At 36.3% G+C, this 20,331-nt stretch overlaps 1 protein-coding gene across 2 annotated transcripts in view; it reads left to right on the top strand.

The window, feature by feature from the left end:
- Positions 1-2,184: 2,184 nt before the first annotated feature.
- The window catches only part of LOC111631533 (mortality factor 4-like protein 1), a 74,096-nt gene continuing 55,949 nt past the window's right edge, over positions 2,185-20,331 (top strand). Inside the window, exon 1 of one of the 2 annotated variants that reach the window (XM_023375789.1) lies at positions 2,185-2,406. In XM_023375789.1, the coding sequence (XP_023231557.1) occupies positions 2,379-2,406 (28 nt within the window). In that variant the 5' untranslated portion in view covers positions 2,185-2,378. The remainder of the gene's footprint in view (positions 2,407-20,331) is intronic. The other variant, XM_023375791.1, reaches the window with a different exon arrangement.

Genomic DNA, 20,331 nt, shown 5'->3' with positions numbered 1-20,331 from the left:
CAGAAAGTGGCATATTACAGATTTTACAACGTAGTGGCCCGACCACGCTATCTATACATCACGCTTTAAATATTTTTCGATACGCCGTTTTGTCAAATCGTTATATCAAGCTTTAATTGACATACATTTCAGCTTTTGTTATTCCAAGTAACATTTTGAATAAAATTCATTCGTTTCCGTGCATTTTTTATAACTTTTTATAACCATAAAATTAAGCCATAAAACTGAATTAGCTCTATGGGAAATCCCCGTGACCTATCGACCAGAAAATTTCACCGGCATCTCGTTTCTAACGAGAAAGGCTTAAATTTAAAATCTGGAGCCTGTACTTTTTCTTTACCACCGTCCGAGCAAGCCGGATGGCCGAGCGGTCGAGGTGGCAGCCTACCGCACTGGGGACCCGGGATCGAATCCAGGCGGATCGAATAATCCCCAGAAAATTTTCGCGGGGGTAGTCCGGATACGTTGGGCCCCGGTCGTCCCACTGTGAGCCTGGCCGTACCCGTAATGGACTAGCAAAACAGAGGTCCTCTTAAGCTTAGTTCACATCGAGCGCGATTTGCTAGCGAAAGCGAAAAGCAGAGCGAATAACGCGTCAGACACGACGTCGTTTCCGGCGAATTCTATCATTTCGCCAATCGCTTACAAGTTCGGAACTGTCCAGCTTTTTCGCTAGCGAAAAAATTTCGCACCAATCGTATTCCTTCTAGTTATCACGTGGTTCTTGTTGTTTTCAACGTGGCTACAGAAACTTTCTCACGCAATACGTGTTGTAATTACGGATTTTAATATTTCTCTCGCCCAACATCGTTTTCTTTTTGACTTATTTTTCTTTTTCAACAAATAAACAAATGTGGTTAACTGCATAAGATCGGAAGCGGCCATTTTGTTTTTCGAGATGACGTTTTCTCTCGCTCGCGAATGATTGGCTGCTTAAAATTCGCAATAGCTTTTCGCTTTTGGTTGTAGGGTCAATTTCGCTATGCCAATAAAAATCGCTTCTCGCTTTTCACATTCGCTTTCGCTATTTCTGAGTGTGAACTAAGCTTTAATGCCCGCATTGCAAAAAAGTTAAAAAAAAAAAACTATCCGAACAGCCGATGAAAAAAACAAAACGATTTTTGCACTTTTCAATCGCTTATATTTCGGCAATGGATTTGTAAAAAATCTTAAACTTTTGCACAGTTGTTAAAGAAAACAACTGTCTTTCGAACGAGATTCTCGCAATTACTTCGGATGTTTGGGGGCGGAGAGAGCGACCCCCGACAATCGGCAACTCTGCTTTCTGTGTACGTAGTTGGTGACTTCTTATTTGGCGGAGAGTCACGGCGGTGACTCTGGATATTGGAACGCCATCCGTCGCTAATATTACGACGATAAATTAAAATTAAAAACATCGAAAGGAGGACAATTGGCAACCCTATCCAAAGCGGCGATCCGACGTCGTAATTGCTGGTGTTTTCGGTTTGGTTTGGCGGAATACGACGACGCCAGGCAAAGAGGATAGGCGAAAAGACATGGCCTGGCGGAAGGACTTTCTACGGAAAGTCGGCCCTATTTATATATTAGACGGGTGAAGAAAATGCGGAAAACTCCGTGTCGCGTCGTGTCTTACCACGACTGGTAAAAGGCGCGTCAAGCGCAGCGCCCGAAGGCGAGGCCGCCCGATATATAAGATGTGAAACCGAGGGCACCCGCCTCTTTTTGGCCCCGTTCCGTACTCGCTAAGATATATGTTAAATAAATGTGTAATGTGTTAAGCCCGGTATTCCCTTACTTCCTCGGACACTATTATTGGACTATTCTGCAACTATTTACTAAGATTCACGGGAATTTTACACTCCACCAGATCAGCCACGGGTGGGGCGCGACGTCCGATAACGTTAGCCGGTGGGTCCCACGAAGCGGAAAAGAAATATTTTAGAAACATCGAGATTTTGAACCCGGAACTGTGGCGCGATACAAACGGGTGGAACCAGGCCGGATCCCTCGGTCATCGATGTTACGCCTTTGCGCTAGCGAGTATAAAATACGATTACTTTAAATCGATTTTTTTTTGTGGAAACTCTTTACCATTGAAAATTTTTTGCGTGTATAGATTCAATTTCACTCGAACATTAATTTTAAACACGAAATACTTAAAAGTCGAGTAGTGGTTTGGTGAGTTTAAAATTAAAAGAGAAAACTTGGATTCTGGACGAAAGGTGGCGCCGAGTGAAGGCGCCATATTGAATACGGCGTTGTTTACAGTTGGCGGTATCGTATATTTGCCAGTGGAAAAGTGAATTGTTATTTTTTAGAAAAACAAATAACTTTTTTATTTAGTTTTTTTATGCAAATTAGTCGCAACCACGGAAAATTCAAAAGCCCAAGACGAAATGGTGCCTAAATTGAGATTTCAGGAAGGTGAGTTCCAGTCCGTTTAGTTTGTACTAAATTAGCTAATGTAAGGATATTAAAGCGTTGTAAAGGGACGACTCTGGGCTTGCTTTTGCTCTTTATGCTTTACAACTTGCTTTTTATTGACTTTGAAGTCATCGTATTCCTTGACTAATTTAAAAGCATAAAAAAATAACGCATCGTTTCTTCATTATAAAAGCAAAAACTCAAAGGTCGAACTACGAACGGTTCTCAAATGTTTACTTTTTAAAATAAACAATATGCTAAATGCGTAACGTCTATTGACGACATTCTACTTCTGTTTGTTTACTTTACTTACGGCAACGTAACACTTGGGTGATGCCTTTCTAGGGGTAACTGGCCCCCGTTCGGGCGTTACGAAGGGGGAGAAAATTCCACCTGGCCGGGTGCCGACCCTCCGCCGAACTCGCGGTGTTCGGGGAACGGAACCGCTCGGCTGCCGGTGGCCCGTATCGCGTAAGATTCGAAGATCGATTCTGCCGTCTAATTTCAAAAACGGCAGAATTGGGGACGGTCCCCGGAAGTCGAGGAGTCCGTTGCCCTTTGTCGGGGCGAGATCGACCGGAGAATTTGGCGGTGCCCTTTGCCGGGGGCACTCCCGCTCTGGGAGTTTCCGGCCTTTTTTCCGGGATTTCTCGTCGGGGTCGGGCGGCGTGAAGCCGCGGAAAATCTCCGCCTTCGGACGGGAGCCGGGGCGGCCGCAGGGCGGAGAAATTTTTGCGGAGACGGCCCCGGAACGGGGAGAGACGCGCTGCCGGAATCCGTGGTGGCCGCCCTCTCTTCGTTCTTTGTGGTTTCGCCTGCCCGAAGACGTTTTTATCTTAACGTCGCCCGGGATAATTTTATTTTATTTTCGTCTCGTTTTTCGTTTTATATCGTATTTAATCTTGGTAAACTGCGATATTTTATTATCTTACGTACGTCGAATGTCGTGTCTCCGTGCTTTCGCCTCGTTCTCACTTTGTAATTTGCGTACGTCTGCTTTATTTTTATTGCCGCGTCGTCTTATTAAACGGGTGTCTGCCGGGGTTCTTTTTTTAGTGGCGGTATTCCGGCCGAGGACTTAAAGATTTGGTGCGCCGTGTTACCGATGTTTATTGTTCCGTTTGTTGCGACGAAATTCGTTTCGGTCGTAAAATGGTCTTCTTTGGTTCCGACGCGTAAAATGAAATACGTCGCTTGCCGCCGGGCTTCCGTAGAAACGTTACGATTTCGAACTTGTATCGTTTTCTCTTTGTGTTGTCGGTTTAGACCGGTGTTTCTCGACCTCTAACGAACCGTCGCCCCCTTCGTATCGTATTGCCCCCTTCGATGAAATCGTTACCTAGTATCGCCCCCTTCGCTTCAAAATTTTGATGCCGAGGGCCAAATTCGTACTGCATTGAACAGACTAGTGACTAGTATAATGTTGTTTGTTTAATTCTTGTACGATAAACGAATAAAATATCTAATTATTCTTAATATAATGTTTTACTATATCGCCCAGAAAATTGTTTTTCGCCCCCCAAAATATAAATTGTTACAAATTGCCCCCTCAACGTGGAAAAATGCACACATGGGGGCGATATCGTCCCCGTTGAGAAACACTGGTTTGGACGATTTGGTTGTCGTCAAACAGTGATATTCGTTAACCGTGTTTTACGCATTTGTATTTACAAAACTCTCCCAACATTCTGCTAGTTGCGTATTGTATTAAAATTAATGTTGTTTACATTTTTTATAATTGTGTAATGTTTTCTGATTCTGTTTTTATAATAGTTTTTTTCTGTACAAATTATTGAAATATCATTTTTATTAATTATACTACTATTTCTTTGGCAATATTTTGCACAAAATAGAATTATTTTACAAATACACTGCCAAATTAACTTGATCTAGTCTGGAAACTGGTTATTTCTCTGTAGAAACAAATTCTTTTGATCTCCTAAGATCTTTGGATAGTATTTGAAAATTGAATAGTCCAAAGAACGTGTACTTCAGAATTCAAAACTACTGCTCGGATGCATGTAGGTGATTGATGTACTTAAATTATAAATAAATATGAAAATGCAATTTACTTTCCTAGCTGTTATATATAATGGGGAAAGTATGGCGAATGGTCAAAAATGACTCTCCCCCAGTTTTTTTTTTTTTTTTTTTTTTTTCATTTTTTGACTTGGGCACCTCAAAATGTCGAGATGCAAAAAAATTTTAGTGTTATTTCTGTATGGATGTGTGTGTGTGTACAGGAGGCTTGATTTTGTTCACTCTGTTTGAAGCTTAAACGTCCATTCCTTTTGTCGAAAATTTGTGAAATTTTGCAGGAAGGTTTCTTTATTAGGGGATTGACGCTATTAAATTTTGGTGATTAAAGGTTGAGGGGGAGATAGTGGTGGTCGTGTGTATTTCTGGTAGAGTCAGACTTAATGACTATTTAACTCCTTATTAGCATTTACAATTTTTAATGAAATTGTAAATTCAAAATTAAGCTTCTTGCCATTTTATAATAGTTTAAAATAAGTTATGCAAAGTTATTTAATAAAATATGATAACAGATGGCATCTCCAAAATTTTAAATGTTACTGGGAAAGTTGAGCAACTCTCTGCTGGTTTTTTTATAGTTAATGCAACATCAGCATTGGTCGGCTTGAAAGATATCGAGGGCTTCTGATTCTCCGAGATGTTCTGTAAAGATAGCACATCTTATAAGAGGCTTGGTCTAATGTCACTATAACATCATCGTCCAACAAGTGTGGATAGGGCTGTATATTTCTCTAAAACAGTTGATAGAAAAACTATGGGGGATAGCCAGCAGAAGAAGAATCGGCCTTCCGTGGTCCTGGAGGGGGTGTCCCCGTGGATCCTATCACGTCCGGGTCCAGAGCCGGTCATGGTTTACTCAGATAGCCAGTCGTCGCTTCAGGCCTTGAGCGACGGGTACCATTGCAATCCACTGGTACAGGAGATCAGAGGTAGGATACTGAGGGCGCGGCATGAGCGACGTGTTGCTTTGAGGTGGGTCCGTGGCCACATCGGGATTTCGGGCAACTACTGAGCCGATCAACTGGCCAAGGCGGAAGCCAGGGGTCCATTTGTAATGAGGATGGTAGAACCCTCGACTACATACATAAAAGGTACTCTACTGCAACAATCAATGACAAACTGGCAAGAGCACTGGACTCAAAGTACAGTAGTTAGGTCAACCTACGCCTTCGTGTCTGAAGTTGGCCTCACTATGGTAAGGTGTTGCTGGTTGACGACACAAATATTGACTGGACACAGGAGGTTTTCCCATTTCAAGTCCAAGTTTGGACAGGGAGATGGTAGCTGCTACTGTGGGTGTCTTCGCGGTGACGTGAGACACTATGGGTGCGTATACTTTTACCTCCGATCTCGCCCCTAGCGCACTCAGCCTGTATACTTTTTGTTAGCTACCAACGAGCACAGCGTATACTTTTCGCACCCGTGACGTCATTGCTAGCATTCCTAGCGCACTCGGCGTGCCCGGAGAACTTACAACGAGCTTGGTGTTAGTTCAAAGATGGCGGCGTCCATGTACGACGTTACCGTTTCTTTACTGGATGGAAAAGATGTTCAACTATGCGTTAATGAAGTCGTTTGTCGTCAGATGATGGAAGGTAAGTAAAAAGGGATTCCTAAAAGTGTATAATTTTATATCATAAATCCTATTTCGATAACAGAGGCTTCATTACAGATGTAAATTATGCCAGAGAATTGGCTTTGACGACTCTTTCCACTGCTTCAGTTGGACCGAGTATCCCTGCTGGTAAGTCAAATTTTGATTTCGAATAAAATTGTTGAAAGGATAAACCGATAAACTAAGATCACGATGTAATTAGCGCCGATTGTTAAAAAATTTTAGAATTTTTAATCTGTTATAGTAAGGGCTACATATGCTAAATATTTTTTATCTTTTATTATAGAGGAACCCTGTGGCTTCCAATGGCCCAAAGCCAGGACCATTCAATTAATTTCGTTATACAACGAACACAGGGAGAAGTTTCAATTACCTCAATATACAAATATTCAGGTTGTAGCCTACTGCTTGTCAAATTAACGTTGTACCTGTGAACCTTTCATAAATAATTTCTAACAACCTTCTTTAGTATTATAGATATGGAGGCAAATTTCAAATAAATTAAATGAGGAGGGGTTTTCGGTCACTTCAGCCCAGGTTGACACCAAATAGCGTGGACTGAAAAAAACGTTTAAAAAATCAAACTCCACAATTCCCAATCCGGTAACAATTGGAAGCATTGGGAGTTTTATTCTTTAATGGACGATGCCATTGGGAGACGCCCAGAAATTTCCCCTGTTGCTACTTGTAGCAACACAGATGGAGTGAGAGTAAATTCACACTTGAGTTCCACTCCCACGTCATCCCCGTCTCCTGTTGCCTGCACGTCATCCCTGTCTCCTGTTGCAGGCACGTCATCATCCGCAACCAGTTCTCTTAAGAGAAAAAGAGAAAGCAGCGAGTTGGTGAAAGTTTTAAACGATATAAGAAGAGAAATACAGGAGAGAAGGGAGGAAAGGAAGAAAGAGCGTGAAAAGCTCCATGAAGTGCTAAATAAAATTTTAGAAAAGTTATAAATAAAATTCTTTTTATATTGAAAACAAAAAGTTTTTATTTCATATGAAGTAAACAAAAACTCATTTTTAATATTTTTGATGTAATTTTTATTTCATAAACTTTTGGATATACCTTAATTACTTAATATTTGATATATATATATACATACAAAAAGTTATATACAGAAAAGTTATATATTATAGAACGTTATATAATACATATACATACAAAAAGTTATACAGTGGGAGATCGGATAACAAACACTTTCACGAAAGATTTTTTGTTCGGACAACAAACATTTCATATAAACACAAGAAAAATAAAATAATAAATTCATTGTTTAAAAAATAAATACTAAAAATGTATTAATGTTATTAAATTAATGCTGTATTTGCCTTGGCCAATACAGCATTAATTTAGCCAAATCATTATGCTTATTTTGTGCCTCTCTTCTTGCTTGGACATTTTCAATTTCTACTGGCACTCCAACTAATCTTTCCTCTTCAATATTAATTTCATTTCCTTCTAAGATAGAAAAGTTGTGGAGAATACATCCTGCCATAATGAGCATTACCATTAAGTCCAATCGATGCATATTGAAAAGTTTGAAGCATCTGAACCGACCAACAAACAACCCAAATGCTCTTTCAATTGAGCTTCTGCATTTGGAAAGCTTAGTATTGAAGTATGACTGAATTTCAGTTAAATGGCCATCGTCTTGGTATGGTGTTAACAAGTATTTGTTTAAGGGATAGGCTGCATCACCAAGGAGGTGAGTGTCTATCGGAAATACTACACCTTCAATTCTTTTAGATAATGTGGATCGACGATAAACACAGGCATCATGAACTGATCCTGCCTCTCCTATGTAACAATCCGTGAATAGCAACTTCTCGTTGCATACAGCCTGGAGGATGATAGAATAAAATTGTTTCCTATTATAATAGGATGAATGATCATTCCTGGGGGCTTTAATAGCCATATGTTTACCATCTACAACTGCAATCACTCCAGGAAAACCAAACTTTTTCATATAATATTTGCTTGTTTTAAATGCCTTTTCTTGGTTTGGCCAAGAAAGTATGCCTTCTCTTTTATTTAAGTCCAAAAGTGCAGATGAAAATTCATGCAGTATTTTCCAAGCTGTTCGTCTGCATACATTAAATCGATCCGCAGCTAACCTGAAAATGAAAATGCGTGTTAAGTTGCTACATAGTATTGTATATACATATATATTGATAATTTGTATATAATGCAATATATTAACAGCATTATACAGTCTGTTAATTAATTATAGCCACACTTAGGTTGGGTTAGGAATTTAAGAGAAATGATTTCATTTGTATATGCAAATTATTTTACAGATTTTTGAAAATTTCAAAATTAATCATTATATTAATAATTTAACAACAAAAATATATTTTTTGGTTTCCCAAAAGTATAGATAATAAAACAAAATTGCAAAATTTGAAGCATAAGAAACTTATTATGAAAATAAATGGCATCACACAACACTTTTACTTTGTTGTCAAGTAGTAATTTAAATACTGAATCAAAACTTTCCAAAATTCCACATGGAAAAGATTTTAGTATGGAAGAAATTACATGAATATGGAAATTAAAAGCAGAAGGCTGTAGTTTCAAGGAAATTGCAGTTTAAATGAACAGATTTACTCCTGGAATTTATAAAATTTTGGAAAAACATCACTAATACCTTCTAAACATTGATCAGGAAGGCCCAAAATCATATGTCAAAGTGGTAGTGATAGAACTGTACATCTTGCATCACAACAGAATAAATTATATTGTCAAATTTTGTGTGAAAATGGATAAAAAATATCAAAAAGCTGTAACAAACTGTAATTTTATGCAAACAGAGAATTTAATCTTAGTTGTACCATTTTTAGCTTCTGTATGTATAAATTTACCTTTAAAATATAAAAATTTGGTGTGGTTATATTTAATTGACACAAAAAGATCAAGAATTTACAAAATTTATGATGATAAAAATTGTTAAATTCTGTTTTACAGTATAAAAAAGTTGTCTTTAAAGTCTCATTTAAGAATTCTTTATAGTTTTCTTTTAATTCAAAAAAATATATACATTTTGTTAATTTTAACCACAATTCATATTATTAACATGAATCTCAATTAACAATATAGATCTGTACTTTACCTGAATGGAGCTTGATTCGATAACAAGTAGAGACTGCACAATATTTTTTCTCCACCGTCAATGGACATTGTCCTCTTGAATTCTGTTTGTTAAGTAAGGGTTACTAATTTTGACATTAAAATGTCCACAGTTGTTCTGTTTAATCGAAAATGTTCTTGAAAATCCTTCAATCGGTATCTTGGCACGGTGTACTCAACATACCCTTTTATTTTCTCAACTGACTTGCTATTCTCACCACTAGATGAATTTGCCTCAGCTTCTACTGCAAATATTGCACATTCTAACAACAGATCATCGTCTTCAGACTCAGAATCTAACGACTGCAGTTGAGAAATTATAGCTACAGCCACTGATACTAAACCGGAAGCTGCCATTACTGTGTATACTTTTACAAGCGTGCTAGTATGACGTCAGGCAGCGCTAGGTGTCAGCTCGGCGAGCTTGGAAGCTAGCAAAAAGTATACGCACCCTATGTACTTGACTTCCTCTCACCGAGGACTTCCCGCCAAGGGGTCCACCAAGTTGATTGAAGCAAGCCTCCTGAACAAGTACTTCGAACGCTAAACTAGCTACTAGCGTTCGAAGTACTTGTTCAGGGGGCTTGCTGGGGAACTGATGGGAAAGATCTATGATTTTTTCCATCAGTTCCTTTAATTAAAGAAAATAAAGGAATCGATGGGAAAAGTCATAGATCTATAAGCCTAGTGGACGCACTAGGCTGGGTCCCCCCTCTTGTACAGAAGGGAACGCTGCTGTCCAAAATGTTGTTATTAAAGTTATGTTAATAAGTGAGTTTGTTTCGTGGATAAGTGCAGTACAGGCTGCACAATATAAAAGTTATGCCAAGTTAGAGAGCTGGACCAGGAGGACAGATGAGAGCTTGAAAGAAGTACTCGGTGGTCCAGCTATGAATGTCCTGTCTACCTGTCAGGTACCGACCAGCTGATGATTAAGGCATCAACCCTGTAGTGCCATTAGGTGGGACAGGGCAGAGTTCGCTTTATGAGGCACAGTCTTAAAACAGTTGATAGAAAATTATGGGGGGAACCAAGATCAGAATCTAATTGCAACAAACTAAAAGAAGAGAAAACTGTAAAATGTGATTAGTAGGATTGTTTCAGCATATTTTTCACTGGCTTAATTTCTCAAGGCAGGATTGTACACATTAGTTCAAGTTGACTGGTTTTATTTTTTCCAAAATTAATATTTTAAAATTCTACTGTAAAGAATTGGAATTGATAAAAATGAAATGAAAAACAGTTGCCTTAAAGTAATTTGTGGTCATTATGTTCTGTTTTGAGGCATATTAATAGCCAATAGAAAATTAACATATTCTACTATATACTTGAGTTTAGTCAACCATCAGTAGGAAATTAACTATAGTAGAGTCCCACTAGTCTGAACTAATTGGGACTGAGCCCTGTTCAGATTAGCTGAATAATTGAAATAATGCAGAAGCAAGCAGTAAAATAGGTCTGGTTTATATACATCCAACACCATCAATGACATCAATGCCCCATCCTTTATTTCATCTGACTTGTACTCAATAGAGGATGCAAACAGTTAACAAAAATAAGTTTTGTAATTTTTAAATGGCAACCTGTCTTCATTGTTTAAATTTTTACAGTTAAAATTATTTTAACTGTAAAAACAGTATTTACACACTTAATTGTGGATGTTGAATGTACTTTTTGCTCTAAGTTATTTCAGTTTAGTTCAGTCTACTACTGCAATGCCACGAAATGGAAAAACACAATGTGTAGATTGAAAGATAAGCTGGACGTTTTGATAAAAGTGAAAGTGCAACAAAATTGGTAGTAGAATTTGGAGTGGGCAATCTCATAATAACTGCCTGGGGAAAAACTGCACAAAGATCGAGCAGTTTTGTACCTCTACTTCAGAAAAATCAGTTGAAAATTGACAAACAGCAAGGTCCTGAACATTAGACAAGCTTGATGAAGTCTTATTCACATGGTTCTCTCAGGAAAGAGAAAGGGAAACACCCCTAATTCGACCTCTTGTTAGAGAAAATTTCTTCTCTGCCAACTGAAACAGGTTCAGATTAGTAGTGTTTGGACTAACCGGATTCTACTGTATTCTCATTGTAACTGGAGTGGGAAAAAACTATTTTACAGAACAATTCATTAAGTCAGTCACCATAGTGTATTTTACATTTTATTGTATTTAATTTTTTTTTTGTAAAATGATTAAATTTAAATCATTTTTGATAATTGACTAATAAAAGTTGAATTTTTTTGACTGATTAAGGTGTATGGTTTTTTATGTACTCAAAAGTTTTTTTCAAAGTAAATTTGTTATATCCATTTTTTCATCCTGATCATAAATTATACTGCCATTGTTTATAGAGAAATTTTAGATAAAAATATTTGGATACCCAGTGGTACATTTCTTATAAATGGAATCATAGTATATTTTAAAAAAGGGAAAGGTTGGAGTTAGAGTCACATATTTCAAATTTGCTGGATTCAGATTCAGACTATTTGTTTATGAACTCCACCTCACTGCTTATATAAAGGCACTCTCTTGACATTTATTGGGTTTTTCCCATTATATAATAGTTTATAGAGGCTTTGATTGCACATGTAGGTTATAGGCTATGTATGCTCTTAAATCTTGCCTATTTTCTTATTTAATGTATGCATATTGTGCTCAAAGTTTATTACAGCCTTAGAAGGAATGATGTAAGGAGGTTCACCAAACTTTTGATACACGGAATGTAAGATGTTATTGTGAGATCTATATGCAAGCAGATCCAAAAAGGAGATATTTGCATCTTTCTCCTTCTCTTTATTAAAGGAAATGGTCAGAAAAATAGCCAATGGTGATTATATAAACTCCAGTAACTCTAAATAACTCCTACAAACACACCGGGTTGTATAAACAAAATTACGACTTACTTAAGCCTGTAACCGATGCGAAATCGTAAAATATTAATGCACAAACGTTTTCGGAACACCTTCCGTGTTCTTCCTCTGGTTTTCAAACAACGCATGCGCAATGGACACCGAGCATTCGAAATATCATCATTCGTATTTTTATGAAAAATTTCATAGCGGTGTTCCAGAATATAAAAAATCCAGTTTGAAAACCTGAGGAAGAACACGGAAGGTGTTCCAAAAACGTTTGTGCGTTAATATTTTACGATTTCGCATCGGTTACAGGCTTAAGTAAGTCATAATTTTGTCCACTAACTCTTCATCTGAGCCTTCCCATACAAGTAGAATTTTGTCAACATACCTCAAATATAAAAGGAGATAACATATGTTAAGAGGGGATCTTAAAACTTTGATTTCTAAGGCTCTCATGACTAACTCCACCAAAATGGCTGATAGAGACAAGTCTTTAGTCACTCTCTGCTTTTGCAAGTAAATATTACCATTAAAACAAAAATACAGTAGAGCGTTGTTTATCCAAAAGTCGGTTATCCGAAAGCATTCCAGTCGACAAATTTAAATTTTCACTAGTGCTGTGGTGCTGCAATGTTTGGCTATATCTTGGGCTACTCCAATATTTTTTTTGTTGGTATGCGTGTTTTAACTGGCAGCACTGGAACTTTTGTGTGGTGTTTTTCTGAGGACTGTGTGTCGTGCTGAATCGAAAGTTTTTGATACTAGATCAACTTCTAAAATATATATTTTTTGGTTTTTATATTTTTCAATATATTTATTTTGTTTGTAAAAAATAAAGAAATAATTTTTAACGATACAATAGCCACGATTATTATTTTAAAAAGTTTACATTAGGCTTAACATCCACGAAAATTCAACACAAAGCGACACGCAACGGAGAAAAATTTCATCGTGGGATATTTTTTCATACATAATCGGTTATCCAAAAAATAATCGTGTTATCTGAACAACCCCAGTCTCCAATTGATTCGGATAAACGACACTCTACTGTACTGGGTAGTTGTTCTCAGTAATCAGCAAAAGCACCTCTCTCAACTCCAGTATTTGTGGAATGGAATAACTATTCTTGATTAATTAATTAATTAATGAAGTGTTTGCAAGCAAGACTGCTTTAAAATGGGGTACAGATGAGTATAAAGAGACATTTATTTTGAAAAAACAATACGAATTATGAGGTATAGCTCTATTACTACTAACTCTAAGGGACTTTGTTTCAAAAGATGATACCATATTGGAGCTAGGCACAAGAGCAGCAAATTTTCATAGCATGCACTTTTTCTAGGAAATACCTTGGGTGGGAATGCTTATTCACTAAGGGATGAAGTAACCAGGCAGATTTATGCATTTTTACCTAAAAAATAGTTTGGGGCATGCTACATTGGCTGGTGGATCTAGAGGTCCAGACAATGCTGTTACATCCAGCATAGCAACAACTTTTTTATATTTCTCAGCACTGAAAGGGTAAAATCTTTCTTTGTTAACACAGATTTCGATTGTAGCAGGAAATCATTAGCCCTACACAAAAGCTTCTATATGGCATAAACTTCTTATCTTTGTATGAGATCAAAAGTCTTACATTTAAAGTGTTCAAGAACTGTGTAGCAACTCTTTTCCAGATGGAGTAGTAGTGTATGGACAGTGCACTAGATATCTTTGCAAAGATATCTTCCTCTAGCTGGGAATGCAAGTCTTTCTGTTGGCAGTTTTTAACTGTTGCAATGACAGGCAGAATTAATGTAGATAGATTTTTCTTTGGTTTTGGAATGAACATTGGGCCATGCTGTAGCAAGCAATGCACTGTTTCTGGAACCACTTCCTCTGAGTAATTGTAGTTTGTAATACTGTCTGCAAATTTGCATCTGTCTCATGCATTCTGTACTAATCAACAGAATTTACTATCTAACTTCATTTTAATTCAGAACATGCTGTTGTAGCTAATGGAATGAACTTGATAAAGTTCATAAAGGATCTTTGGATCACAAATTTTAACAAAAGCTAAATGGTTAAGATGCAGGACAAGCAATTTGACAAAACATTGGTTGATGTTTGGGTTTTTTTTTTAATTTAAACAGGGATGCACAACCTTTTCTGAAGAAGGGCCAAATTAGGATTAAGTTTACTGACTGGGGGCCGGACCTCCAAGTGATTAATGCGATGTCTGATGTAATTTGCGAGATTCTTTGTTGTATCGTCATGTGGTTAAGACTGATTGTTTGAAAACACTGTCTTCTCAGGACACATCTCACTTGCGATGATAAGACACTTTTTTATCATATCGCCATCTGTGAAAGGTTTCCCATTCTTGGCTATTAAAGCAGATATTTCTAGGCTGGCTTCAACAGCCGCATCCAATTCTCCAGATTGTTTCTTGAACACATTTTGTTGGCTGATTAGTGATCGTCGTAACGATTCGATTTTCCGTTTGCGTTCCGTACCTTGCAGAAGGAAATCCTTGTGTTGGCTTTCATGATGTCGCTTCAGGTTGAATTCTTTTGGCACTGCTATTGTTCCATTGCACAAAAGGCAAATAATGCTGTTGTTCTGTTGCACAAAACAGTACTTGTTAGTCCACACTTCCACTTCTTGAAACTGATGATTCTCGCAATTGACCTTGCGTTTAATGCCCGGCGCCATACTGTTCACTCTGCAAAACAATGTGTCATTGTGCTGAAATTTTTGTGGCCCGCAACAAATCATGTTTGAGATAAGGCAAGCTAGACTATTATGTGCTTTGTTCTGTATCCACTCTGACCAAAGACTAAAGAGGCAGGGACAGAAGACTATTATGCACACGTGGCCAGGCAGGTCTTAATTCGTTCAACCCCTGTCTGGGCGTCTCCACCATTTCTCAGAATTTGTGAGTCAGATCGTCAACATGCCAGGTGCAGGACACTAATCCATCATAAATGTGGTTACCATTCTTACCTAAATTATATTTATGGCCCGTCAGTTTTACCCCCGTGTTCAGAAATGAATCAAAAGTGATTAACACAGTGCAGTGGAAAATCTGAATATTTTAAATATAATTATTAAAATTGCGATATCTCGTTTCAAATTGGCACTAGAATCAATTTTTTTTTTTTCTGTCCTAAATATATCACAGTTTACGACTGTTAAATTTCAAATAAAATAAAAATTAAAAATAATAATTTAATTTTAAATTTACGAAAAAAAGAATGTAAAAATAAAAGTAAATAAAAAGTTCCAATTAATTTACTACTTAAATAACCTAAATATATCTGTTTTCTTTCAAACAAAAAAAACCGCAGCTTTCTAGCTACACGGAATCATTTTACAACCCTCTTTGTTGACAAGTTTATGGCTTGACGCGGTTTGTAATAATTATTAAATCCAAAATATTTTAATGCAAATGGCTTCCTTTTAGTCGTAATGACTCTATTCCAACTACAGTATTAATTTTCTTGGTCCAACTTAATAATAATAAATTTGATGTGAAAAATTTTTTTTCTATTCTTTGTCTATGGAGAGATATTGTTGTAAATTATTGGTTTTATAGCTTTTTGTACATTCCTTTTTGAACTCTGGTTAGTTTTTTTCTAGTTTGAATGACATTAGGTTGACGAATAAGCATCTTTTCAGAAAAGATTGATTCAAATTCGACTATACCAATCAGAATCTAAAATGTAAACAAATGCTAAAAAATCGTTATTTTCATGGTTTTTCAGCGCTATTTTCACTTATTTTTGTTATTTGACACTATTTAGACGAATAGGCAAGTTTTCCAAAGCATAAAATTGAAGATTTTCCGCCAAAATAGAAACTTCCCGATAACATCGGAAATGATGTTCTAACATCATTTTAAAATATTCGATATCTAAACCAGAAAGTGTTAGATAGAAATAGACTTATTTATAGAACAATCCCCCCATTTCTCACCTCAGGGAAAGTCATAAAACAGTTGGGTGCTAATGACTTTGTGAAAGGGAAAAAGTTCTACACTTAGAAACTTCGAAAGAATGGATTTGGCCTGTACCGTCCGCGGGCCGCATAAACATTGATAGGGGACCGTATGTGGTCCGCGGCTGCAGGTTGTGCACCCGATTTAAATGTTTTGTTATGTATGAATGATTCTGCCTGAAGACAACAGTTGTATACTGCTGAAAGTACTTGCAAAATAAATTATTTTTATGTAATGTTGACAGACAGTGGTATACATTATTTTTTTCTATTAATATTCAGTGTGTATTGCTATTTGAAACTTTATCACTAAGTTATGTCATCAAACTTGATAGTAGCAGGATAACATGCAAACTAATTTTTCAGAAAATCCACATTTGTGTGCTGTCTTGGCAATGCACTCCAGTTATATTCTCATATCAACTCTGTTAGTACAATGAGTATAAACTATACTGGTAAGTGCTCTGAACACAAATTTTTATAACTGTACTAGCTGTTACCCACAGCTTCACCCATGCAGATTTTGCAATTTGATAGAAATAACCCTCCCTTGAAAAATCATCCCAGTGATTCATCACATAAGCCACTATTTCTGCACATACTTCTTTGGCCATCACTTGAATGTCATATAAAACAAAGGATATTGCTCTAAAGAGGCAAACTCTGTAGCGTATAATTGGAATGATGGTGTGGGGCTTTATAACACTATTTATATTCAGTATTTTAACAACCATAGTAATTATTTAATTTATAACAACTAGTGTTGCAACAAATAGTATTTTCGGCCTGAGGCCGAATACCAAATATTCAGCCAGGAGTGTGGCCGAATAGCCGAATATTTGGCCAAACTATTTGGCTTGATTAATGCACGTACGAAAATTGGCGCGCAAACCTCATTATGGCAAGGATCCCGCTCTTTATTGGCCCGCTGTCACTATGCTTCGCCAATCGCGTTAATTCTTGACAGTTGTAGTGGACAGACAAGAGCGTCATGGCAGTATATGATAAATGATGATATCAAATGTTGATAACAATGAAATGACCTACATGTGTAAATAACGGAAAAAGAACAGAGAAGGACTGCAAAGTGAAAATAAATATGAAATTGAATTGATAACATAATCGAACAAGTCGAGGTAGCTTATTGTCACAAAATTTGCGGCCGGCAATGCCAAACAATTGCTGTCATAGACTTCGGAAAGCTAAATGCTTGTAATGAAAGTCACTTAGCGTGCACGGGCAAAAGCCTGGGGCCGTTCGGGCTACCGAGCTGTCTCGAATCTCTGAAATCATAACTGTGACTTATACCGATGTCCTATCTGTCTCTTTTCTTTGTTATCACCAGGCTATGGGTCACGTAATTGTAAAATGGGAAATCTGCGACAGAAAAGTGACGAATCGAAAGTATCTTGAGTGCGTATTATGATGTATGCATAGGCATATGTGGACTAAAGAGATAGGGGAAAGAGAAAGGGAAGAGCAAAGACGAGCGCTTAAAAAGAAGGATAGGCAGGGTCAGACCCTCAGATGTGCGAGGATTCTCCAACGATAGACGTGTACGTGTGCTGATCTTTTTAATTATAAATTGTAAATACATGTGACTATTATTATTTTCTTTTTTATTTCGTGCATGTTATAAGTTATAAGTAAATACAAACAAACATTAAATCTAACTATCAAAATGATTAATTTACTGTGTTTTTGTTATTTCTTACTTTTGTTTTTAGGTATTTGGTATTCTGCCGAATAGTGATTAAATATTCAGTATTCGGCCGTTTAGCGAAAAATAGGCCGAATACAGAATAGTAACCAAATATTCATTACATCACTAATAACAACATTATATAACACACACCCCTTATTGCTGAGAATCATTTTATTGTTTCGAAGGAACGTTTTCAATCTGATCAATTTTCTGGAACATTTACAATCGTTCTATAATCAAATCAATATGCAATAACAAATTTGAATTTAAAACAGTTCAAACATTTGGTTAAAAAATTGTAAAACATAAATATTGTATGTTTGGAAATTAAGTTATTACCACCAGAAACAAAAAATCGCATCTAAAGTAGTACAGTAGAAGCCATTTTTCAGATTAAGTCTTCATTTTCTCCCTCTTCCCCCTCAAGGGAATTTTGATATAAAAACACATGCTTATTCGAATGCAACATTGTGTCAAAATTTCAAAGCAGTTGGTGAAGAACTTTTGGAGATTTAAGAATTTGAACAAACTAACATTTACATTTTTATTTATATAGATGGATCATTGGAGTATGCAAGTATATATAAGGGGTAGAAATCTGGTTTATAAATTACTCATCTATTACAGTTCAAGCATCAGGCCTTATGGTTCGTGTATAATAAAAATTCACTGATATCAGGTTTTAACTGCCAGTTAATACAGCTGTCATCAATATAGTAGTGATATAAATAATTAATGTAAGTCCCCTGATATGGGGACTTATGTAAATTAGTTGTACGACTCCATGGACTTTCCTATTTACATAGGAAGATGTCATTGTTGAACTGAAAAGCAGGAAGAGTAATGCATTAAAGCTAACAAGTGTAAAGGTTATACTTAATGAAACATCAAACACCTATCGCTGAGATATTTTTATTTAACGAAACACTAACATTTTCAGCCTCATAGAATAGGCCATCTTCAGGTGTAAAATAACAAAATAAAACATACTAAATACACTGAAGCAACAATGATATAAATTATATAGTAAAATAAGTAAAATAAAATAAAAATAAAATGAATACAGGTAACCCCCGTATAACACGGTAGTTACGTTCCAAAAAATTGCCGTGTTATGCAAATCCGTGTTACACAAAACAAAGAACTAGTACGAAATGCGGGGTAAGGTTCCAAAAATTAATAAACATATTATTATATTTTCATAATTAAGATAAATATTTTTATTAAAATTTTAAGAATATAGCGAGTATAGAACAAGGAAAAACATCTGGCAACACAAAATCAGAAGCGTCGAGATCTGGCGACATGAAACAAGTTTCGAGAAGGATTACATGTATCGACAGAAGGCGGAAAAGAAAATTTACATACTTAAGTACTAATAGTTTAAAAAAAATAATAATTTTCGTGAACTATTAGTACTTAAGTATGTGAAAATTTATTACATTTCATGTTGTACGAGGGTTTTTACCCAATTCTCTAACTGTGTTTGAGTGAATCCATGCTATAAAAGCATCGTGTTATACTGGGATGTTCCCAATTTTCAAACCGTGTTAGAGTGAATTCGTGATATAGAAGTGCCGTGTTATACGGGGTTACCTGTACATAAAAATGTGCATCAGACTATAAGGGTAGGTACGGACTAAGAATTTTTATATTTTAATTTTTCTATTATGTAGAATTTCCATGCAGAAGCTAATTCACCCGCATCCCTTGCATTAATACAACCATTTTTCGTAATTTACTTTTGTAGATTTCAATCCTTTCTTCTCGCAAAGCTAATGACAGGAACAGCACGGCCTTGAAGATAGTTGCTTTTCTCCATTTAACTACAGGGTCCTGCGCTTGTGCCATACACGACAAACTGTGTTGTAGTGCTCTTTATTAAAGTCATACTTGTGTTCCTGAAGTCTAACAGCTAAATTTATTCTTGTGACTCCCATATAGCCCTTTTTAATTTCTAATATTTGATTTTTAAATGGAATTCTACATACGCCCGATTTTCTTCTTTTTTAATCAGGTCTTTGTCATTCCTGAGAATATTATACAATACCCATTCTAAATCCATTAACAATGTGTTTCTCCAAGTTGCGTAGAACTAGTTCCCATAATAATCCTGACATCGAGCTTCCCATAGGTAACATGAAAAGTGCTCAGCAAAAATTACACACAGAAATTAAAACAGCTTAATTTGTTGCCGAGAAATATGTTTGAAAAACAAACGTTTTCAACCTGATTAACAGGCCATCATCAGGTCTAAAAAACGAAAATGGAACAGATACGTTTCATGTATACAATATAAATATTTAAATCAAAATTTAGAACAAAAATTTTTAAAAATATACAAGAGAAACGGAAGCAAATATAAAACTAACACAAAATAAAATTAAAATATACAAGAGAATATGTAAAAATAACACAAAATAAACTAAAAAATAAAAAATATAATAAATCTTCCAATAAACTAATTCTAGCTTGAGTTTTCAGTGAACTTTTTAATCATGTATTTCCACGCCGACGATAGGCTCTCAGCATCTCTCGCATTTAAACATCCCTCACGTAGCCTACTCCTATATATTTCAATCTTCTCCGCCGTCATTGATAAAGTGAA

Source organism: Centruroides sculpturatus, unplaced genomic scaffold (assembly GCF_000671375.1).
Source record: "Centruroides sculpturatus isolate CEXI.00-Female unplaced genomic scaffold, Cexi_2.0 scaffold412, whole genome shotgun sequence".
NCBI classification, from domain to species: Eukaryota; Metazoa; Arthropoda; class Arachnida; order Scorpiones; family Buthidae; genus Centruroides; species Centruroides sculpturatus.
Note: the sequence above shows the minus strand (reverse complement) of the source record. Positions and strands in the feature narration are given on the sequence as shown.